Here is a 25055-nt window from a genome sequence, read left to right on the forward strand (position 1 = left end):
TTGTTCCAATCATCCGCTGGTAGCCTCACGGGCTTCACCTCCCCACGATTGGAATGGGAGGGATGGAACTTCAATTTAGCGTCGATGCAACGGCAGCGAAACATATCGGCCACAGGTATGTTTTTAGGTCTGGTCCTCGGATTCTTGGCAAAGACGCAGGCGATGAATTTGAAGCCTGAGCAGACGTGAGCATCTGCGAGGCATTTGTGGAAGGAAAGAGAACAAGCAACAGAGAGAGAGAAACGAGCACCACTTTCCAAGCGCCATCCCATGGTTTACCGGAATGTTGGTGAGCGCCTGGTGTGTGAGGTAATGTCCTGTCACCCAGTCCCACCCTTAGCCACGGAGGCTGACCGTCTCATTGGTGCACGACTAATGGCAGTGACGTCGACGGCCCGCTGAGAGTGAGACCGTTAAGCGCTAACGAGCGAGGGCAATTACGCCGTTTACCTAAGGCCGTCTCATCAGGGGGAGACTGGGTGGTAGAGAGCGTCGACCGCAATCTAACATATAGGAGTCGGCGAGCGTGCGACGGCGGAAAGTTGAAACCAGATGGGTCCGCTGAGAGGATAAATGTCCCTCAGTCAGCGGTCCGCTTTGGCTGCGCAGAACAAGGCCAAAAGCTTGCATATTAACAGCTTGAAAATGTTGTGCGGGGTCAACAGTGCCACGAAAAAAAAAAGCACGGCGACCGCACTGAGGTTTTTTTTTTTGCATGGCAGAGCCACAATAATAATTGAAACGGGAAAAGCAAAAGGGGAAAAAGGAACGCCATCCCAGAGGTTTCTTTTTAATGTTACCACACGCTTATGTCACTGGCACGCTGCCTGACGAGGTCTGTGCGGTTTGAGGGAATGTTGGCGAAGGAGTCCGTGCCAAAGGAGCTGGCTTTCCTCTCCTGCTGAAAGCGGCAGCCCAGCTACTGTTGTTTTTTTTTTTTTGTGGGGGGGATGGGTGCGGGGGGGGGGGGTAATGTGAGTATCAGCTCGACAGTAGCCTTTACACGGAGCTTCCGATTGCTTTTTGGGGCACTTTAAGACAAAAATAAAATGGACTACTTCTTTTTCTTTCTCCGCATTTGTTTGCTGTCCGTCGGGATTACACAAAAAGCTTCAAGGTTGAGGTTTTGTCGAACCTGGTGATGATTTCTTCGCAAGCCATTGTTTTATGTAAATATAGCAGCTCCACATGCGTGCAAACGAACAATTTTGGTCATACCGAGGTAAAAAATTTGACCAAGCGGACACATAACAACAGTTTAACATTCCATTTTCGAATCGGGAGAGAGGTTCCTTTAATACCCCTTTGCGTCGCGTGAAATCACTTTGTGTATCATGTTCACCGAGTTTCCGAAACTTGTGTCAATTTCTACAAATGCTGTCACACGAGGCCCAACCTTGACTTGGACCTTTTGGGTTGCACCTGTGCTGACGATATTTGGTGGTAGGCTCGCGAAGCGTGCTCCTTCTGAGTGGCCGTAGTGCACGTGCGCGCTACGAGCTGAGGTCGTTGCATTCTATTAGTACGCCACTAGATGGCACTACGTCCTACACACTGTACTTTTAATTGTCGGGCAAGCGGACAAGTTCGCTTCCGATCCAAATTTTACTGAAGTTGTGCTGTTCATCGGTTGGGAGAGGTCAAAATTAATCGATTATTTTAATAGTCGAGGACTTGTTTGGAGCCCGCACTTAACGTAAAATTGCTCAGATTCTCTGATTTCAGCCGTTCAACGGTAATTATTCTCCGATTTATGTCCTCCTTCGTGAATGTAGATTCATTACCTTTTGTTTAATCACATTGGAAAACAATGGCTGAACCAGTAAGCATAAGTTTCAAAACGGTTGGTGATTATAATTCTGTCCATATTAATCCTTTCCAGGCCGTATTGTGTTTTACACCTCAGTATGGATGAACTTCATATAGAAACATGTCCTAGCAGCGTGACACAACTCAAATGTTATCCCCCTTCTGTTGCTTATGTATAATTAAGGGTGGCGTTCTCAAGGGATGCCCGGGGGGGGGGGGGGCAGGGGGGGGGGTGTTGCGTCAGAGATTGCCTGGGCAGCAAATATCTCAGGAGAAATCACCTGCCTTGCTGTTTCATGTGAAATTGGAATATGCGCAAACACGGCACATGCACGCAGATGGGCACTCAGGTACACACAAAGAGAGTGGTGAGTGCTCAATCCCTCTCAAGTCAAGCGCACACTCAAAGGCTTGATGATGAGAGAAACAATGTGTTGATGTCAACTGTAGCGTATTAAATTCCCCAGTCGAGTCAAGGGCGTGCTTGTGTGACTGCTTAAAGATCCAGCAACATGAAGAGATTCAGCGGGAAGGGCGGAGTTCATCGCTCAACGGGGTCATAAATGTTACGGCGTGCATTTATTCGCGTCCATTTGACCCCTTAATTAGTGGATGAGATTCGATGCAGCATGGAAGGCGTCATTACTGTTCCTCAAAACTTCATTCATGAATATTAACATCCACTTTGCTGTTAAAACTTCTGCAGTGGATGCATCCAAACCAATATTTTCGTTACAAATTTTGTATTTACTTATAGCCACATCACCCTCAAGACACAAAGGAGGTCAAAATTTTAAACTGGAGCTTTACAATTTTTCCAAGAATTAAAAAAAAAAAAAAAAAAAAGATCAAAAACCGAATTGTGGGACAAAATAAAACACTGAAATAACATGCACTTAAATTAAATCAATAGGTTATCTGACTACATAAAACTTGCAAAATATTGTAATGCAGTACAGTGTTTCCAATGAAATATAACAGTGCACATTATTTATAATGAGCCTTAATGTGTGCACGCATCATTAACTTGTCTTACTAAAACCACACTCGGTCATTATGAGCTGCGGCGTGATCATTTTTAAAGTTAAGCAAGAGAAAGGAAAAAAAAAACAAACAAACAAACAAAATAAATCAATGAAAGCACATGCTCAGTGTCAAAACGTGATATATGGATATGAGTCTGTATCGATTTAGCTGTTTTAAAGTCGAAGATATAGATTTATGTGTAAAAGATTCTCAACACACACACACACACACATTCACACACACGCCGAACTTAAGATTTCGTGCAGAGACATGATCTCTCTTTCTCCCCAAGTGCCTTCTTGTGCTGTTGTTGCCTCTCTTGCATCCGGAAAGATTCTTATCGCTCGCTCGCTTTGCCGAGGCACACACGGAATCAACACTGTCGCGGGACATCAAAAGCAACAGATACACAAAACCAACACGAGACTTGTTTATGAGATCGCGTGGAAATGATGTCCTATCCTCAACGAGCTCATTCAGAATATAAAAAAAAAAGCCACCGTTTGCAATGCCGCAAAAATGTGCCGTCCTCTATCAGGACATCTCTCGGCAGACTTTATCAAAAGCTCTTTGAAATTAATCCACATGGGATGAAGTGAGCTATTAACAGGACAGGTGACGTGATGTATTAAAAAAAAAAAAACAAACAACAACAACAGCTAATTTGCGCAGCCACTTTTTCAAGCGTGTGTCAAGATGGCGTACATCCATCGTGGGGGGTGGGGGGGGGGGTAGAATCCATGCCAAGGAGCACTTAAGATGTTGAGGTGCATGTTAGTTATAGCCTCGCCTCCTTTTCTGGAAAGAAAAGAAGCACTACAAGGACAGCAATGATACAAAGTGATGGATGTCAGTGATAAATCCCTTGCTAGGCCTAGCAAAGGACGGAAGGCTCCAGAACTGCCCTTCCCCAGCATTGGAATCCCTTTTGAAGCATTGTGGCAAAGGGTATTTTCTTCATAGTACGTTGATTGAGCAGGGAATAAGTGAGGATACGGATTTGGAGGGAGTTGTACCCAAAGCACAAAGTTCTGAACCCAACGAACCAAAAACAACGAGAGTAGTTTAGGCATCCCGGAAAGGGTCAAGCGTAATCTCATTCATGCGCGGTCACTCGCCGCTCTCAACGTTCGCCCACATTGACAAACAAGCTACACCGCGAAGAGGGAGGGAGAAGTGATTGAAGTTTGGGTTTGTCACTGTAAATTGCAGTACGAGAGAGAGGGTTGGTCGTGGTCAGGGACAGGGTTAGCGTTATGGCTAAAGTTAGCTTAGCGATTGTTAGGGATGGCGTTCAAGTTGTAGCCTGTGGCAGCTCAAACTCCAACACGTTCCTATCCGTTACTAATTCCTATTCGTTACCATCCACAACCCAGTGATGTTTGTGGCTAGTAAGGGATAGGAAGAGGGTTATGTCGACCAACGTAAACGACAAAGAAAAAAAAGAAATCTCAAATCCGGACTTGATGTGAACCGAGCAAAAATGCCCTTTGCGGCATAAATTGTTACGTCGACACAATCGGTAAGTCATTTTCAAATCCTGCCTGACCGCAGCCATCCAGAAAAATGTTCTACATCCAGTTTTATAGCGATCAGCGTCGCAAGAACCGGCGCTGTCAAAAGTCCGCATGAGTTTGGAAAACTCTTCTGGTTCTCGGTATGAAGATGAAATGATGCATAGTAGAGTTACTCTCACATTAAAGAAAGTGTGGAAAGATTGCGGCTCCTTTCGTCGGTTTGGACGCCTCGAATGCCGTAAAAGGATTGGACAATGAAGAGAAATAATAAACAAGGGCTCGAAGGAGATGGTTTTATGTACCACATGTCAATGCCCAAAGGGGAATTCGAGGGTTGTGCCCTTCCACATATGCGAGGCTTTGTGTCTACTTGATATATGCACGGCCCTAATGATTTGTGCCATCGCACAACGGCAACAGATCAATGCTTCCACCACGCTCGGGTGGAATCAATGGCTTCGGCCCGTCTTCTGGAAGCATTACTTTAATGAGAGAGGCAAATTTATGCATCCGCCACTAGGGACGGGGGGCGGGGTGGGCTGGGATGGGATGAGAGGGGGGGGGGGAGGTCGGGGTTGGATCTAATTAAACGTCCCAATCTTTAAAATGACTTCACTGGCAAACCGGCAAAAGAAGTTGTTTGATGTCATCTACGGATGAAAACGAAAAGATGCTTAATCGAAGAGCAAGATTGGTGTTATTCATTCATTCATTCATTCATGCATGTTCTCCCCGGGCCTGCGTGGGTTTTCTCCGGGTGCTCCGGTTTCCTCCCACATTCCAAAAACATGCGTGGCAGGCTGATTGAACACTCTAAATTGTCCCTAGGTGTGAGTGTGAGCGTGGATGGTTGTTCGTCTCTGTGTGCCCTGTGATTGGCTGGCAACCGATTCAGGGTGTCCCCCGCCTACTGCCCGAAGACAGTTGGGATAGGCTCCAGCACCCCCCGCGACCCTTGTGAGGATCAAGCGGCTCGGAAGATGAAGATTGGTGTTAGCCCTCCATAAATCCCAATATCCAAACGGGATAGAAGGAGAACAGCCTGGTGGCGGCTGCGTCTGCTGCCCCGCAGTCCAAAATTCTCGGACTGAATCTCGGCTCGACCCGTTTGTACGTTCTCCGCTTTGAGCTTTCTATCGGTACTACATTTTCTTCCCAAATTCCGTTAGCATGCATACATGTCAGCTGTGATCGTCTTCAACTCACCCAGTTAACGCTGAACCGGACAAGTTGATAGAAAATGAATGGACCTTACCTTGGTAACAGCGGGATAACCGGCGGCGACCTCTCCCGAGCAGTAGGGTTTCTTCTCGTGGGAAACTTCCACAGACGATGCCCACTGGTCCAGGAAGCCGCTGGGCGTGTAAAGGCCACAGTCTCGAACGCCGGTCTCTCTCTCAAAGTCCTCGCAAATGCCATCGCCGTCGTAGTAGTAGCACATGCTCGGTTCCTCTGCGAATCCATGCGGGGGGGCGGGGGGGAATAACAAAAGATGGTCAGATCCGACAAAACTCTTTCTTCACGTCTTTTTTTACCCTTTGACCGGTGAAGACAGCCGACCAACTACAGACAGGAGGAAAACGAAGCAAAGTTCCCGAGAGGTTCAAAAGGAAAGAAACAAAAGGAGTGAATTAAAGCAAACAGTGAGCACGTGAAAAGGGTGGGGTGGGGGGGGGGGCGATGGTCAACCCATTCCAGAGACAGAAGTTGGTAGTGGGGCCATCAGATAACGTTAAGAGGTAGAGAAAGCGACAACTATTCATTTTTCCAGACATCCCACGCCGGGTTCAAAGCATGGAAGTGGAAGCTTATGGGCCTGGAGGAGGAGGGGGGGGGGGCTTGACTGCTCACAGCAAAAGCGCTGTTAGCTGATGCAGTTCCATTTAGGAGCGCGGGGAGGGGAGACGGCATTCCGTGCCAAGTTGGCCGGGGCCTCCTTCTCGAAATTCCAGCCCTCCCCAGTGCGGTCCAAAAAAAAAAAAAACCAAAGTCAGTTCTGTGCGCCGCTGGACAGCGAACTGAGGGGCTACTGAGGGGGCATACAGATGCCTCACACTCAATGGGAACAGGAGGTGACGGCAAAACCGAGACAGGAGGAAGCTCAAACCTTGTGGGAATGCGCAGGGGGTAAAATAAAGAAAAATAAAAAAGATAATATTATTTGAAAAGCCTTATCCCGGTAAGAAGGAGATCTCTCAGCTTTGTAACATTAGCGGACGAGTCGAGACACCTTGCGCGTGATGCCAAAAAACTCGCACGTCAAAAGACGGAACTCTGTTTGAAGACACGGTATTACAACGGCGGAGTTATATAAGGAGCTTTGTGTCGAGATTGATTGCTTTCTTTGGCCTGCGACCATGTTTTCCTTGGTCGTTTTTCCCATCAATCAACAATTTACAACCGTCAGCTAGCATGCAAGAGCAAATGAATGACAAAGAAACATTCCAAGCCCAACTCCTGAGGACAAAAGTATCAAAAAACAAGGACAGCGAACCGCTGCCAACATGTTTTGCAAGACTTTAACTTTGCATCGGAAGAATGAACTCCCAAAGTGCATTTCAAGTCTGCATTTTTTTTTCGCAGAGCGAGCCCAGAGTGCCACATCTGCTGGCCATGGAAATTAACCCAATACGATCTAAAAACAAATTACGAAACCATGTTCATAAGCGACGGTTTTGGTTGTGAGGTCGTCCCAGTGCAGGATTCTCCTCATATCTTCTGGCTAACATTCCAAGTGGACGATAATAATAAAAGGAAGGAAGGATGAAACAAGAGTCGCTGATGTGGGATCGGTTCCTTCTCGGTGACGGCGTGAAGGTGGGTATGTATGGTTACTCGTCAGCTGGGATCAAACCCCGCCCCCAAAAATGGATGGATGGATGGATGGATGGAACGATGTAACTGACAGAGCCGAGTACATGCGGGCGACTTGCATTCTCCCTCCATCGTTACCATTGCTTCATGGCCTTATTTTTCATAGTGCTTCACTTATGTTTACACTTTGTTTTCCTAAAAATAATATGCCTCCCTCTGCCTGTAGGGGGAGGCAGAGGGAGAAGACGCAATGTCCCATCATCATGCTTTCCAAATTCTGTGCAGAACTACACACACACACACACACACACACGCACACACACTTGAGCCTCGCAGTTGGTGGAAAAAACAGCACGGCCAATGCAGTCATCGGGCAATCCAACAGGAATTAAAGCAGACACTTCACAGAAGCTCCCACACGCATGTGCCTGCTCGTATGTTGTGTACATGTGCAAACACATGCACGCTTGCAAGAGGGGAGCAGCGGGGAGAAAAGTGGAGGGAGGTGGGGTGTGTGTGTGTGCGGGTGTGCGTGTGTGTACTGCAGCAGGAGAACAACACAGGAAACCCATCCATCTATTTTGTGAAAAAGAATGTCGGATATGCCAGTCATTTAGCAATATAAAACGAGATGAGTCACCGTAATGATTTCCAGACTTTTTAAAAGAAGGGCAAAGCTTTCTGGTTACTGACGCTATTGATCGACTTGCAGGCATTAAACTATGAATGTAATTGACTTACCAACACAGTTGAAGAAAGGTTCTTTCTTGCACTGGCTTGAGCAGCCGTCACCATTCATGGAATTCATGTCATCACACTCCTCTCCTTTGGAACTAACACATCAGGAGGTGGTTAAGGAAACATCCACACTCAGACTTGCCAAATAACATACAATAAAACGTCATACGGTAGAGGAGTCTCTCCGTGTGTACACCGACACAAGGAGCCCAAACTGGAAATGTATTAGTAAAATGCAGGCGTCTTGAACCGTAATAAAAAGCACAATGAGGCTGCCATATTTAAGTATAAAGTTTTTTTAATCCTCAAACATTATTTTTTTAAATATCTTCTGTAGGGCGGTCCGGTAGTCCAGTGGTTAGCACGTCGGCTTCACAGTGCACAGGTACCGGGTTCGATTCCAGCTCCGGCCTCCCTGTGTGGAGTTTGCATGTTCTCCCCGGGCCTGCGTGGGTTTTCTCCGGGTGCTCCGGTTTCCTCCCACGTTCCAAAAACATGCGTGGCAGGCTGATTGAACACTCTAAATTGTCCCTAGGTGTGAGTGTGAGTGCGAATGGTTGTTCGTCTCTGTGTGCCTTGCGATTGGCTGGAAACCGATTCAGGGTACCGATTCCGCCTACTGCCCGGAGACAGCTGGGATAGGCTCCGGCACCCCCCGCGACCCTAGTGAGGATCAAGCGGTACGGAAGATGAATGAATGAATGAATGAATATCTTCTGTAAACCCCCATAGTGTTTTTTCATGAAATATGGGTGTTTGTTTAAAAAAAAAAATTTTAAATAAAAAAATGGGTGACATTTAATTTGGGGCCACTCACAGTGTGACCGTGGGCCACATATGGCCCATCCCCGTGTTAAAATGAGCGAACAAGCAATTTAGCGTCTGCTATTTAGGGCCGCGGGTGTGCTGGAGCCTCTCCCAAATATCTTCGGGCAGTAGGTGGGGGACACCCTCAACTGGTTGCCACCCAATCGCAGGGCACACATCGATAAACAACAGTACAGGCTCTCAATCACATGTCGAGAATCTCTCACGTGTGTCTCCCCCACTTTTTATCCAACATGAGACTGAGGGCAGCAAGAACAAGGAGTGCTGCAGCCAAGTGGAAAGTGGGCAGGACACAACTCAAGCCCCCCCGAGTTGAATCACACTTCATCAAGAACTATTGGTCAAAATGCCAAAAATGAGAGCGCTCACCTCTGGATTCGTCCATCCCCGCAGTAGGTGGCCCCAAGTTCATGCACCAGCGGCGGGGAAGGCTCGCTTTCGCTCCGACTGGAGATGGTTTGGACCCGATAGGTGTATGCGACATGTGGCTCCACATCCCTGGCGATAGCGAAACAAAGAGAGAGAGAAAGAGCCCCAACGTTAAAAAAAAAAAGAACTGTGCATTTCAGGAAAAAGGGGAAGCCTCCGAGCAACGTCAGAGAAAACCGCAATTACTAAAAGATTATACGCTGCGAAGACACTTGGACCAGCCCGGTGGAAAACTGCGTGGCGGGATGCTGTGTGTGTGCGAGGCATCTTTTTTCGCAGGGAGGCTTCCGTGAGCCAAAATACACGATGCCCATAGACACTGACTGCCTTTGCTTGTGTATCATAGCGAGTCAAAGAACCATCATGAGGAACACACAAGCGGAATGGTTGGAATTATTGAGGACTACTCACTTTACGGATGTATGTCGCCATGACGGTTTCTTGAGTCGGCATGATAAGGAAGGCTGAAAATAAAAGGTCTGAAAGGAAAAAAACAACACTTAAATGAGAAAACTGAAAACTATAGAGAACCCGGGGAGGGATTTTTTATTTTTATTTTTGGGAAAAATTAAAAAAGGAAAAAGAAATGAAAAAGCGAAAACCATAAGCAAAAAAAAAAATGTAAAAGCAAGCTTTTCTTCTATGTGCAGGTTATCCTCTCCCATATATGTTGCACGCCGTCTTGCAAATGTCTCATTTACAGTTTTCTCATTTGCTTATAGTTGTTTCTTTTTTTCCATTTATACTTGATTTGGTGTTTATGCTGGTGGTTTCTCATTTAAGTTTTGATTTTGGCCTTCACATGTCCGACAGTGTGTGTGTCAAAAATGGAATCAAAGCGTTCAATTTTTTTTTCTTTCACACGCTATGCAGTGCCAACTATGTACGGTATTTTGTTTTGTTGCTTATGTATGTACTGAATATAGTTAAATGTTGCTCCAGGCGTTGTTGTTCTTTACCACAGTAAACAGCTATAAAAAAATAAAAATAAGAAGAGGAAAATCATGTCATTTGAGTGCCATTTGGCCTTTTTTTTTTTGTGGTGTACAATGTACAACCATATTAAAATAAACATTTGTGAATTGTCCTCATTGTATTGTCCTCCACAGTATCTATAAGGAAAAAAGATGATGATGTCTTCTTACGTCTATCCGTCAACCATTTTCAGATGATAACACCCTCATATTTATATTGGTGTTTGATATTGTCATGTGCGAGACATATCAGCCTGCGTAATGGGAAAACAAAAAAAAAGCCCAGACTGTAAAAATATATTTGCAAAAAAAAAAAAAGTTCGCAGTTTCCTACTTGTTAAGCATAATAAAGCCTATATCTTGTTGTTTAATGTGTAACAGGCGATACGTGTAGACAGTATGTTTTGTTTAATCACAGCGAGGGGGAGGGAGTTACAAGTTTGTGGGGGAGTGGCAGGGGGGCAGCGTTGGTAAATTAGGGCCAAATAGGACTGATAGATAAAGTAGATTGTTTCATGTGGACCATCAAGTTTTGTCGGCATATCCTATGGGAATTACCAACAAACAACAACAAAAATACAGCCATGCTTCAGTAATTTAATGTGTAGCAGGACAGAAAGTGGATTTAAATGTCAAAGGCTGATTTTGATTACAGTGCGAGGAGACTTGAGGTAAAATGTATTTATGTTTTTCTGTTTTGTTTTTTTTAAATGTCATCTCCAGCTTTGGGCCTTGGCTACTCTTGTATCCGTTATTTCCACTCCTAACAGACAAAAGCTGCCTGTCCGACTGCCTATATTTTATAATTACATCGGGATCACATCACAAGTTTTACAATAATTATGTTGCCCTTTTTTTGTTGTTGTATTATTAAAAACATATGTCGGAACGGAAACAACCTCTTCGATGCAAACGCACAAGCAGTATCGGGAAGATGGTGGCTCTACTCAAACACGAGGACGCATGTAGAAGCCCTCTTAAAATAATTAGCATCTTGGCGTCTTTCGCTTCTGTTTTGTATTGGCGTTGAAAAGCATCTGCGATGTCGAAAAGTTCTTCCGGTTCTTTTAAAACAAATCTGATGCCCACTGAGTCGCGAGTCGTGACTCACGTCCTGCTTCGACCGCAGTCGCTCAGGCAGTCTGCACCTCCATCGCCATGCTAGCCACTGTGGCTAACAAAGCTTCGCTTACACGCACTGAACACGATGATCAGTTTGATGACTCAATAGAGTCCCACAAAAAAAAAATGTTTTAAATGACCATAGCACATCCTGTCCTGGCGGCATGTGGATGCAAGACAAACAAAGAAACAATGGGCTGCAGTGGATGTGGTTGTGTAAAGTCAAAGCCAGCGTCGAGTTCCCTCCTTTTAGATTGAAATGACCCAAACAACCACTTGGTTGTTGGGGATCAAGATGGTTTCACCATTCGGAATGCGGGAAGCAACTCGTAAGACTGACGTCTGTTAAAACTCGATGGCCATCAACCATCCAAGTCTTGCGAATGGGTCAACTCGTGTTTGACAATTTGGTAGGCCTCCAAATTCCTCACACATATTCCTCCCAAAGTTCAATTTGTTGTTGTTGTTGTTCAAATCATCACCACGCGTAATGTAAGCAAATCTTGTGAGCCCTCAGGGCACCTTTTGGCTTCGACCAGTACCAAAGGATTTAACTCTGCGCATACCAAAATTTCTTTTGGCCTTTTGCTACACTTTTTTGCTAAGCGTTCTATTGCGGTAATCCGAAAAAACAAACAGAAAAATCAAATGGCCCGTGTCTATTCTTGAGCAACTTCTAGTTCTACATTTTACATGACGTCAAAACGAACACACATCATTTTATGATGCTGACTGTTTGCACTCTGGACTGAAATATTCCAATTTGAGCTAATCTGAATGGGGTCCATCGGAACGGAATGGATTGCGGTCGAATTTGCGGTAGCGGAGTACCATCATGCGATGACGTTTGGAGACTGGATTTCATCTTGGGTGCTGAGAGTCAGTAAAGATATTAATATAAGTACACAGTCGATTCAGCATCCCAGGAAAAAAAAAAAAAAACGTTTGCTATTTTAGAGATGAAATATATGCGTCTCACACTACAAAAGACTTTGCAACGCTTGATGTCGAAGCATGCATGGCAGGTTTATTTATATACTGTACGTCCTGGCTAATCAAAATGATTTACAGTGCTAAAGGTGTGTAGTAGGGAAAAAAACTCCAAATCAATTAGAGACAATAAGCCAATACAAGCCCAAGAAATGTCATTTTGATGGCTGAATATCCCTATTTATTGATACAGTTAAAACCAGTCAATCAATCAGCCAGGGACTCTTCAGCATCCATTTCGGCAAATCCAAGATGGCCGCACCGCACGATACAAGAGACACGCGTGTCGTGTGGTCCATGCGTGTCTCACAGATCTTCTTTTCAAAGCTCGGCTTTTTGTGAAAGTGAGATGACGGCGATAGAAAAGAAGAGTCAATTCACACACTACTGACGCCGACTGTACTGTTTGGGGACGTGATAGATGAAAGGTGAAACGTGACACTCGTGAGCCATTTAAATGCCGGCAAAGAAGTCAGCCATACAAGTCGTTCTCGCTGATAAGATTGGATCCTTTTGTGGGTCATGTCATTACGCTCAAGAAGCTTGTCGGAAAAGAATGGGGGGGTCGGGGGGGGGGGGTATTTTGAGGTAGATGAAATATACCTTCCAAAGTTTGTCAGCATCCATTTGCTTGAATTAAAAAGAAAAAAAAAAGGTGTGTGTTATTGTTAATCGGGTATGTTTATATGAAAGATGTTTCTTGTATCTGCATGTCGGTCTTTGCTAGCAGATGGCGGATAACGAAAAGAGACAAAAAACGTTTTGCCAGCTGCAAGAACAACAAACAATGCAAGAGTGTTTTTTTTTTTCAATGCGGGAGCTGATGTTCATCTCGGGTGTCACTGCCTTTTAGCTTTTAACGGGCGGCTTTGACTTTCTATTGCCCCTAATTGTCATTCAAATTAATGTTCAGACACAAATATGTCTTTGGATGTCTCGCCGTCTAACCACGAATGAAAGTCACGCATGGCGGGGCCAGTTTGTCGCGTTCACATTTGAACAATGCAACTACTGTTGCCGATGATTGTTTTGGGACGCAAAGTGTCAACCAGTGTGGAATCGTTCCAAGAAAGGCGAAGAGCGCTTCCCCTTTTTCAAACCTCAAGAAGCCATCAAGTCAAACAAATCAAGTGCCGCTCAGCGGTGACTGATACTCGAAATTGAACTCGCCCAGTTTTGGAGACGGTGTACACATTGATCTGTGTTTCAACAAAAGGGAGTCATGGGGATGGTCATGAGATATTATGGGAAAGAGCTGTCAATCCGGGGCTCTTTCCCAAACAGAGAAGGGAGGGGGGGTCGGGGGGGGGGGGGGTTATGTCTCTGGGAGGTCCCCTCACATCAGCTCTGAGATAGCCTTTGACCCAGTGACAGCTCTGAAACCCACATCACGGAAAGGATTAGCCCATCGACTGGGGTGTCTCGACTGAATGGGGGTCAGACCAAATCCTCCCGCCCCCCCCCGCCCCCACTCATTGCTTTCTCAACCCCCTAACGTTCTCCTCCATCACCTTTTGCTGCTCGCTCCGATGATTTAACCCCAAATAGTTCAACCTTCAACCTCATGCGTCTCCTCTTCTTTTCACACGTCCTGATTTTGCACCATAATTTATCCTTTTGCTTTGACACCCCCCCCCCCCCCCCCCCCCCAGCCTCGGGCCATTACAAACAAACCGCCACCCAAGAATGGTGTCGGGCGCGAGGGGGCGGGGGGGGGATCCCAAATGCTCCTTCTGCTCAGTTTGCCCCAGCTCAGGTAAAGGCCAGTGGTCTGACACTCGAGATCAATCACCCCCCACCCCCCTCCCACCCCCTCTCTCCACGTGATCAGATAAACACTTTCATTTTTCCGAACCCTTTTTTTTTTCCTAAATAATTTTTTAGTCCTCAATAAACAATCAAGCGCGTGTTGTCTTTGTTGCAATCACGCTTACAAAAGCCTTCTAAACCAGCGACAACATTCCATATGCACTCAGGAAGGTAAACAGTCCGCCGGTGCCACCGACCTCGACCGCGGGAATGCGACCGCAGCTCATGAAATTCACCGCAGCTTTTAAACTACCTACAGTACACGTCAATATTCAATGAGGTGTGCCAAATCCTGCCGACAAATAAAATGCGTCTAACTGGAAGCAGCCTTTGGAAGACCTCCTGCTGTCCAAAAAAGCAAGGAAGAGCTTGTGAGGGCGCTTTATGCAACGCGGCTCTCGTTGCGTAACGCGTTATACTTACCCTTTCGCATCTTATCGGGCCATTTTTTTTTTCTTTCCCTTCCTTCTCTTGTGAACCGCGCTGACGGCACGATAGCGAGATGGCACAACACGCGTCGGTGCCGCGTACAGCGCAAATCTTTGACGAGTCAGCGCATTCCGCAAGAGCACAGCACTAAACTCTCACCGCAGCGTGCACATAATACTTTCAACAAGCCATCTGTTTGCCCTCGCTTCACGGAACGGGGGGTAGGGGGGAGGGAAAAAACAAACGTGGGCAACCGTTGACCTGCGACTTTGGAAACGCACGTCCGACCGCAGCTTTGAAACTCCAACAGAAGCGGCGACTCACTCATTTTCCTCGGCGGCGCCGTCAAGGAGATCCGCTCTTGCGAGACCGTGTTTGTGCGTTTCGCTTGCTCACGCGAATAAACACACTTTTCGGTGTCACGCCGAAAATTCCCTAATTAGTCTTTAAAGAAACACCCCCCCCCCCGTTTCCTGACTCTAACCCGAGGCACTCCCGCCAAATACGCAGCAAATCCTCCTTTTCGAGAATTTTACGGATGGCAAACGGCGAGGCGGCAGCGTCGCCAACAACACGGAAGGTTGAACCCCCAACCGCCCCCCCCCAAAAAAACCCAATTTACCTACCGGGTCACTCACCTGTCTGTATATCGGCGTGACGGCTGATTGAAAACGTGACCGTGTGGCGCGTGGGTGAACGGCGGCTGGCGCAGCAGGCGGTAGCGCAGCGGTCGGCAGTGGCGGCACAGAGAGCAGTCGGGTTTGGACGCCAAGAGGGTGGCGTCGATCTCCAGGTGCTGCTCCATGGTGAAGAACTGCACGCCGTAGACTTCCTCCTCGACGTCCAGTTTGAGGGTGAGCGCCGTGTCGCAGAAGACGTCGCTGGGCCCCAGCGAGATGTTATCGCCGCCGACGGTGAGCAGCAGGATGTTGTGGATCGCCGGCAGCGCCGTTTCTTCGGGGCTGAAGAAGGTCACCCAGACGGTCAGAGAATCCGGCACCAGCGGGTGGGGGAACTCCAGCTGAAGCATGCAGCCCTGGAGGGGGCACTCGGATAGGCCCACGATGCCTTGCTCGATGCCCGCGTTGGGGCTCCAGGTGCGCACGCTCGGTTCGCAGGCCTGCTCCACGTCAGGGGGGCCTGAGGGATGAGGTCGGAGAAATCAGACGCGCTTTTTTTGGAGATACGTGCTGAACGAAAGCCAAACGGAACGCGACCACGTTCTCGCTCGCTGAAGGCTTTGGGTCTGATCACGTTTTTTTTTTTTTTTTGGTCCTCTCTTTTTAATTCCATCCATCCATCCATTTTCTGAACCGCTTAATCCTCACTAGGGTCGCGGGGGGGTGCTGGAGCCTATCCCAGCCGTCTTCGGGCAGTAGGCGGGGGACACCCTGGATCAGTTGCCAGCCAATCGCAGGGCACACAGAGACGAACAACCATCCACGCTCACAATCACACCTAGGGACAATTTAGAGCGTCCAATCAGCCTGCCATGCATGTTTTTGGAATGTGGGAGGAAACCGGAGCACCCGGAGAAAACCCACGCAAGCCCGGGGAGAACATGCAAACTCCACACAGGGAGGCCGGAGCTGGAATCGAACCCGGTACCTCTGCACAATGAAGCCCACGTGCTAACCACTGGACTACCGGGCCGCCTCTTTTTAATTTCTTAAGCAAATCGAGGGCGGAGGTGAAACTGAGAGTTCATTGTGAGTTCTTACAAGGTGTGTGTGGGGGGGGGGGGCGCCGTCGGGGGCTCTCGGTTCAGCAAAAGTCATTACAACCCCCCCCAAACAGCCACACTCGCTCCAAATTTGGCGTCGGCACACGGCTAACTCGCATTATCCCGAGTGACGTACGCTAGCATTCATCAAGCACTTTGAGAAGCCAGCGAGCGGCAGACGCGATGTTCTTTCCCCCCCACAACCCCCCCACTCGATTTCCTTTCGTACACTTCCAAGCTGGCGAGCGGCGAAGCCATTTGCTAACCTCATTTCTGGGCACCGTGCAAAATTCCACTGTTTAATCAAGTGAACACTGAATATGCTTTCCAAGCCACATTATCTCAACACATTTATTATTGTACTGTAACTGCGTGTGTGGCCAGAGTGGAGGTAAGTGAAAGAAGAAAGAATGCGGGAGGGGGGTGGGAGGGGGGGGCAAAAAGTGTGGCCCGCTTGAGAAGTATTTGCTGAAATGCTTTCAATTTTCTCTGCGGCCTCCTGCCGCGGGCCCCCCATTTGCGTTCGAGCAAATCAGCCGTGAGGACGGCCTACTCCGGCTCTTGCTTTGCTGTTCCAAAACTTCGGGATCCAAATGCCCGCAAGGTCACTTGTTTTCCAAAATATTCCAGGTCAGGTCAAAAATCAACAGTGCTGTTTTTATTATCTTTCATTTTTTTTTCTATATCTTTCGCTATTGTAAAGCTCGGCGTCGTATCTTTGGGTCCTCAGGTGCCAAAGTGCCTATCAAGAGCTCAGATTTGAACCCACAACCTCAGACCTGTGAGGCGAATGCGCTCACCTCTTGCCCGCCGCGCCACCTGTTTTGATCATTTTTATTCATTCATTCATTCATCCATCCATTTTCCGAACCGCTTTATCCTCACAAGGGTCGCGGGGGGTGCTGGAGCCTATCCCAGCTGTCTTCGGGCAGTAGGCGGGGGACACCCTGAACCGGTTGCCAGCCAATCGCAGGGCACACAGAGACGAACAACCATCCACACTCACACCTAGGGACAATTTAGACTGTTCAATCAGCCTGCCACGCATGTTTTTGGAATGTGGGAGGAAACCGGAGCACCCGGAGAAAACCCACGCAGGCCCGGGGAGAACATGCAAACTCCACACAGGGAGGCCGGAGCTGGAATCGAACCCGGTACCTCTGCACTGTGAAGCCGACGTGCTAACCACTGGACTACCGGGCCTTTTTATCATTTTTATTGTCGTCAATATTAATTAGTGTTCATTTCTTCACTCAATCTCTCTTAGCAAAGCATCCATCCCATCCATTTTCCGAACCGCTCTATCCTCACAAGCGTCGCGGGCCCGCTGGAGCCGAGCCCTTGTATTGGGGGCAGCATTTAATGTACTAAAATGACCATAACCAGGAATCCGTCTTTGTTGTAAAATATGATGACACCCACACAAATAAAAACTAAAAAATGGGACCCGTCACCCAGAGGTCCGGCCCCATCCGAAGAGACGGCCTGGTGAACTCCGGGACATGTCCGGGCATGCAGACGTTTTGCGCTCTCTAAGAACCGTGGCTCCCATGGCGAATGAGTCACTGTCGCACACTGCTCCACACTCCCGAGGCAGACAAGATAATCCCGCCGCACGGCCCCCCCACGCAGCCGACGCGCTTCCGATGAAACAGCCGGGGAATCGGTGTCACACCGTTGGGAGTATTCGGAGGCTCAAAACAATAACGCAGCTTTCGATGGTCACAAAATCACACCGTCTGAGATCAAAATTTCAGTGGCCTTTGGCCCAACTTGACAGATGGCAAAACGACTCAATGACGGTTGATTCCGGAGCCTTCCCGATTCACTTTTTTTTTTTTTTTTTTTACACCGTGCCGTACTCACGTCGACGTGCAGGATGTTGCATGCGTGCACACTCCTGTTTCCAATCAAGCCGGGATCCTTTCCTTGCGAATGACGCTAACCACACGCATCTCGCTTAAATATTTGGCTCGCTTTCCCCCCCCCGCGCAGAACCTTTCTTCTTCCTCCTGCCGAACTCGTGTCCACGTGCGCCTTTTCTTACTTTCTTTTCGAGCCATAAACATTTATGAGAGGTACCTCCGGCCCTCGGTGACCCACGCCGCCATTCGAGGTGCCGCGCGTACGCACGAACTGCTCCACTCATGAATGCGTAGGCACACCGTTTATATCTCCAGATACGCGCCTCGCCGTCGGAGTTTACATGCAAATGCCTCGGTTTCCAGTCGTGCGTGGAGTGAACGTCTAACTACTGCAGACACTTTATTCACCCAAAACGGCAGCTGAGAATCCACCGAGACGCCAGCCCGGGCAGGCTTAGGAGGAAATGGGGAGCTGACACAAACAGGGAGGCTTTCCAAGAAAGAAAATTGAGTACAGTTTACACACGGAGCAATGTTGGACAAGCCCAGACTTGCCTCTGGTACACACATTACGGCGAGCGTTAAGGCAAGGTTCAGTGACTTGAAATAATCTATAGATCGCCCGCACGCACGCACGCCAAGTCGAGCGGACAAACGCTGCAACAGAGTTCGAGATAAAGGCCACGCGTTACATTTGGCTGTTTGGGCGACGTGCCGGGAAAGGAGCGGGCACGTACGCCGGCGATGATATGCGGAGCAGTCGTTACAAATGCTTAATAACGCGTGAGTAATGGCTCTCGGTCAGACGAGCCTTTTAGCTAGTACGCTCGCGACATGATTGTAAGTTTGTTTTCTAATAATGTCCATTTCTACAAATATTTGTCGAGTCAAAGTCATTTCGCTTATTTTTAATTCTGTCCTTAATTTCATTTCATGATTGACACTTTCGGAATTCCCCACAGTCCCGTCTCGGACCCCATTACGTTTTCATCAAGCCCACCATAAAATGCATTCATATGGACGATCTGGTGCTGATGTCATTCATTAAAAGAAAAAAGACAAATCTTGCTTTCACAAAAGAACAACACGTACTACTGCAAAAAAAAAAAGAAATTACAGGATCGAATGATTACCATCATTTTGATGGTGTCATTATTTTGTCAACTTTGTAAATGGCTCCTCCGTTCGCATTGGTCTTGCAATAGCGAGCGCATCCAAATTAGGATGGTCCGGGCCTCGGTGGGGGTCTGCGCCCTGCGTGCCGTTCTCGTTTCATAATAGCGAGACAGTGAGTGTGCTGGATGTGAGCAGCGCTGCCAGAGTGATTCAGTGGCGCACAGATGGGACACAAAAGTGTTTTAATAGCATGAAAACCTCATCCCTCTAAAGTCCTTATTTAGGGGGACTCACTCTCCGTGCACCCAAAAAAAAAAAAAATAAAGCTCCTCCGAAATCCCACTTCTGTCAACTTTTATCCTCCTTCAATCCCGTGTTTTTTTTAATGGGGGAATTGAATTAAACGGGGGTCTTTTGACATCTTTCGTGGCCTCGAACCCCCCCACCCCCATGTGCCATGTGAACGGCGCTACCCGAACGCTCGATCCCGCGCGCGTGTTTCGCAAGCGAGTCCGTTTTTGCACGTTGGAGCTCCGACTCCGAGAGACAACAAAAACCGGCAAAACCTCCGTTTGCGTTTGCCGATTTTACACGGCCGACGGAGAACGCGTAGCCTCCGCGTCGCTCCGTCTAGCGCTAGGCGCGGATCTACCTTCAGCCTCGAGTGGAGACCAGTGTCCGGATGGGGCGCACGGTCGGGGCGATGAGGAGTTGGAGGCGTACTGCAGCAGAACTCTCCCCTCGGTGCATTTATCACACACTGATCCCAATTCTCTAGGAAACACAACAGACGGGCACAGCAAGGAACTTAGATGCAGGCCACGCCAGCCGCGGTTCCTCCATCGGCGGTTCCCCCGACTCGAAGAGACCGTCAACGCGGGTGGTTTCACCTGTCGTAAAAGTGTCCCGAAATGGGAGGGAACCATTCCAAGGTGACCGAGTTGTGATGCTGCTCCACCACCTGAGGGGGCATCGCCACCGGCGGAGGTCTGGAGGCGGGTTGCCAGGTCTGGTAGACCAGGTCCAGGTAGCAGTGCATGCGAGCCACTTGATTGAGGGTGAAGGAGTCGGTGCAGGAGTCGTCTGCGGGGGAAGACAAAAGTAGTCGGGAGTAGGACGGATGGGCTCCGGCCCCCCCACCCCCACCTGCGCTACGATGGCTAGCTACGCGTGGATCCTCAAAACTTCCAAATAGATGCCTCAGGTTTTTCCGTCACACGCAGTTGAGCTCATTCCAAGCGAGTGACGAACCGAAACGGCAGCACCCAAAGCACGTAAACAGTCTCTCAGATCAATTTAGTCTTCTTGGAAATGAGTTCCTTGTGCAGGTTTTGAAGGATGAACTTCCAGCGAATAGCAGCCCAGAAGAACACTTTACCTTGACATAAATTGTGATTTACTGGGACAATTATTCTCAGTAACCCCCCCCCCCCCAAAAAAAAATCTGCACTTGAACAAATAATCGCCCTTGGCCAACGATCCTAGAATCTCACATTTGCCAGCAACTCATTACGCTCATCACCCACGTTTATTATTTTTTCAAATGATTTTCCGCTGCGACGCTTTCAAGCGCGATCTTCCCGACTTCGCGGCAGCCATCTCGAATCCATCCCGACGCTTTCAGCGTTGCAAAACCAGCAGGCCCTGTGTTCCGCAAGTGAAAAACAAACAAGCGCGGTAATCCTTACCTGCGTAGCTCATGTAGTTGTTGAAGGGCGTGCGCGTGAAATGCGGACAGCCGCAAGTTTCGTTTCCCGGCTCGGGATCGTGGCAGCCTTTGTACTTGGGCGTGGGGTTGGTGTCGGCACACAGGTCGCCCGTCTCCATGGAAGGCTCCGTCTCCAAGCAAGCGTCGTTGCACGACTCGATTTCCGAGATCCCTCGAAAGACGTGGTAGAGGCCCAGACTGTGACCGACCTCGTGAACCATGGTGTCGGTGTGGCCGAATGTGCCGTAGAAGGACGGGTTCAGCACAATCCCACCTGAGAGAGGGAGAAGATTTAAAAAAAAAAGACCAGGAGAAATTATTTAAACTTCCATCCATCCATCCATTTTCCAAACCACTTAATCCTCACTAGGGTCGCGGGGGGTGCTGGAGCCTATCCCAGCTGTCTTCGGGCAGTAGGCGGGGGACACCCTGAATCGGTTGCCAGCCAATCACAGGGCACACAGAGACGAACAACCATTCGCACTCACACTCACACCTAGGGACAATTTAGAGCGTCCAATCAGCCTGCCATGCATGTTTTTGGAATGTGGGAGGAAACCGGAGCACCCGAAGAAAACCCACGGAGGCCCGGGGAGAACATGCAAACTCCACACAGGGAGGCCGGAGCTGGAATCGAACCCGGTACCTCTGCACTGTGAAGCCAACGTGCTAACCACTGGACTACCGGGCCTTATTTAAACTTTTTGCACCAAAATGTGGTTATTTATTTCTTTACTTCCAAGCGGGCAAGTAGAACTGACCAGCTGAAATAATATGGTTGCACAAGTGTACACACCCCTCTTCGAATGGGGCTGTCAATCACATTCAATGTCAGGTTTAAATAAGGTTATCGTTTTGTTTTTTTATTGTTTTGTTTTTTTCCCTAGACAATTTTTTGTATTTCCACTAAAGAGAAAAATCTCAGACCTCGCTGACAGTTTGGGCTTTGATCAGAGCTGTCAACACTCCCTTTGCGTGACGTGTCTCAAAATTCGCTGCTCGGCTCGGGAAAGCTTCCAAATCGAGTTATCCTGACCCGACCCAAGTCTGAGTTCCAACTCACCGCGCCATGAAGTGTGTGTGGGAATAATGTTGGGCCGACGGAGCCATCGCACCTCCTTTTCTTATTTGCTTCACAGTGTTCGGTGGTATATTTACCGCCTCAACGATTCCTTTGTACCCTTCTACTGACACTTTTGACCAAATGACATCCATCTCAATGTGTGACCGCTCTCTGCAGACAATGACCTGCGCTGTACGATGTTACAACAGGTATGTCGAGAAAAGCCTCCAAGAAAAACTGAAAACAACCTGTGGTTAAAATTCTACTTTCATCAAATGAGTAGCACAGATTTGAGGCAACACGTCGATATTGTGAAGCGCGTAGACTTTAGATACGCACCGTCAGCGCATCATGCAAACAATCAATATGGAGAGTCACGTGAGGTATTCCAGCTGGGCTCCTCTCACAGTTTGAGTTGTGATCAAGACAGACGCTCGCCGCTTGAGGCTCAAACCGCAATCAAAGGTCTGGGCTGATGGAGTATTTGCATGTGTGTGTGTGTGTGTGTGTGCGAATGTATGCGCATGTCGGCGTGCCATCTGACCTAAATGCGTGAGGGCTTCTTTGTCCCACGGCCAAGTGGCAACCCCTGCTAGATCTTCATCAGAGGAGTTGGCAAAGAAAACGTTCAGGTGAGTCGAGCCGTCCAATTGCAGGATTTCTTTGAGCTCCTTCACGTCCAAATAGGCCCTGGGGGAAAGCACACGGGAAGGAAGTTGTTTACGTGCAAATCAGGTTTTCTTAGAACGTTGGAACAACTGGAAAGAAGCTCGTAGGAGCAAGAGAAGAAGGGGAGAATTTGGGGAGAAATTTCCCAGGAATAGAAAAGTTTCGGGACACAATTGTTATATATTTTTTTTTGGACAGTAAAATCCTCAGAAAAGAAAAAGTCAGAGTTTAAATACAAGGTGGTAATATTGCAATATATATTTTGGACAATTTCAATCTGTAATTTGACAAGATTATAGGCGTAATTCACAAGAATGAAAAACTGACTATGACAATAAATTTGTAATATTACAAAAAAAACAACAAAAAACTTTTTTTTTCCAAGAACAAAATGACAAGACGGCGGCCCGGTAGTCCAGTGGTTAGCACGTGGGCTTCACAGTGCAGAGGTACCGGGTTCGATTCCAGCTCCGGCCTCCCTGTGTGAAGTTTGCATGTTCTCCCCGGGCCTGCGTGGGTTTTCTCCGGGTGCTCCGGTTTCCTCCCACATTCCAAAAACATGCATGGCAGGCTGATTGAACACTCTAAATTGTCCCTAGGTGTGAGTGTGAGTGCGACTGGTTGTTCGTTTCTGTGTGCCCTGCGATTGGCTGGCAACTGATTCAGGGTGTCCCCCGCCTACTGCCCGAAGACAGCTGGGATAGGCTCCAGCACCCCCGCGACCCTAGTGAGGATCAAGCGGCTCGGAAGATGAATGATTGAATGAAAATGACAAGACAAAAAAAATTTAATAAAAGCTGAAATATCAAGTTGGAATATTCAATATTTTTCTTTTGCCTTGGGAACCCGCCGGCCACACATGCTCAATTGCAATGAGAGCAACACAGATTGTGTGAACGTACTCCCAATTTACGCAACACCCGGCCGGGGGAACTTGAGCAACAAATGGCGTCCACCAATATCACGAACGAACGGCGTTCAATAAACGCCGGGACGGCGTTCCAATTCGATAACGCCCTGAGAACTCGTCATCCTCGCTATTGCGCCCTTGTGTAATCGCGAGCAAATTGGGCAATGTCAAGGCTGTCGTCGGAGAAAGCCAAAATGCGAGCGAGGGCCTTCGTTTTCCCTCGTTTGTAACGCCGCCGACGGCCAAGCCGCAATGTCTCGTGAACATCATGGCGACACATGTTTTCACGTTGAGAAGACAACCGGTTCAATAAAACATTCGCTGCTCTTATTGCGTTTGATTCCCGAGCTCTCCCGAGGCCTTCTCCGTTTCAACAAGCCACCAATTAATGGAGCGCACGGAGAGAAATATGCTCTTCCGACGTGCGGCCCAGCGATGCGTTCAGGCACCGGGGAGGGGGGAAAAAAAAAAAAAAAAAACAAGCGGCGCTGATAAGTGCAATCATTCAGCGCCGCGATAGGTTTCCGCCGCGGTCTGTCATTCCTTTTATGAACAAATTCAAGGCTGGCCGCCGGCCCTGGCAGGCGGGCGTCCGCAAGCTCAGCCATGTCACTAATCAGTGTCAATAATCTGTTGCATGTGCTGGAAGTTGGAGTTGTTATTTTTTTTTTTTTTTCAATACAACACAAAAATCATGGTCACTCACAAATTGCGCCGCGTTTTAAGTTTTGACCTCGTTTGTGTGACCCGCTGGCCTGCTACGACCAGGATTTCGGTTTGTAACGTGTGTTCTTGGATCATAAGATTAAGTGCGACAACAATGAGACTCCCCCCCAATTTTCTTTTTTTTTTAAACATGGCCATTTACAGCTGGGAAACAAACGTAATTCCAAGTAAACGGTTCCGACCCTCTGGTTAAATGTGGGCTCAGTGGTGAAAATAATGCAGCATAATCTCTCACTGGAACAAATAAAGTGCACGCCTATGGGTAGTTCTTCTAAATGGTTGCTTGTGTTTGTCCGTTTACACATTAAAAGTCTGCGGTTAAGTGTCGGAATCTTTGCGGATGAAAGTGAGAAGCAGGAAATACGACGGGGGGGGGGGGGGGGGAGAATGTGATGTCATCGTGTACGCGGTGATTAAATAATTCTAAGAACTGCGAATTGAATCTCACTGGCTCAACCCCAAACTTCTTTTTCTTTTTTTTAAAACATGAAACCACCAATTTCTTCATTAAATTCACTTAGCGCTCTGTTAAATGTGTATTTCTCTCTTTTGCACCACACCATTCTGCGTATCATTTCTTCCATTTGGCGCTCGAAAACTTTAGCTAGGCGCGCGATCATGCTTTTTTAGAGTTCTGCATCTTCCAAAAATTTGCCAAAAATTAAAAAAATGAGGAATTATTAAAATCTAAAAGCTGCTCGGCGGCGTAACTGTTCAATGTCACCTTCGAGGAAGCAATTTAAAAGGGGCCAACGGTGATGTTTGGCAACGTTTTGGGAGAAAATTGTCC

At 47.8% G+C, this 25055-nt stretch overlaps 1 protein-coding gene across 3 annotated transcripts in view; it reads right to left on the reverse strand.

The window, feature by feature from the left end:
- The window catches only part of pappaa (pregnancy-associated plasma protein A, pappalysin 1a), a 76806-nt gene that overhangs the window by 36431 nt on the left and 15320 nt on the right, over positions 1–25055 (reverse strand). For all 3 annotated transcript variants that reach the window (XR_007959776.1, XM_052050369.1, XM_052050368.1), the window contains exons 3-10: positions 22505–22650; positions 20878–21171; positions 20080–20272; positions 19842–19963; positions 15124–15625; positions 9102–9230; positions 7908–7999; positions 5608–5804 (exon numbers count right to left, since the gene is read on the reverse strand). Coding sequence is in view for 2 of the 3 variants with exons in the window: in XM_052050369.1 (XP_051906329.1) it covers positions 5608–5804; positions 7908–7999; positions 9102–9230; positions 15124–15625; positions 19842–19963; positions 20080–20272; positions 20878–21171; positions 22505–22650 (1675 nt within the window). In the remaining variant the exon portion in view is untranslated. The remainder of the gene's footprint in view (positions 1–5607; positions 5805–7907; positions 8000–9101; positions 9231–15123; positions 15626–19841; positions 19964–20079; positions 20273–20877; positions 21172–22504; positions 22651–25055) is intronic.

This window comes from Hippocampus zosterae, chromosome 18 (assembly GCF_025434085.1).
Source record: "Hippocampus zosterae strain Florida chromosome 18, ASM2543408v3, whole genome shotgun sequence".
In the NCBI taxonomy this organism is placed as follows: domain Eukaryota; kingdom Metazoa; phylum Chordata; class Actinopteri; order Syngnathiformes; family Syngnathidae; genus Hippocampus; species Hippocampus zosterae.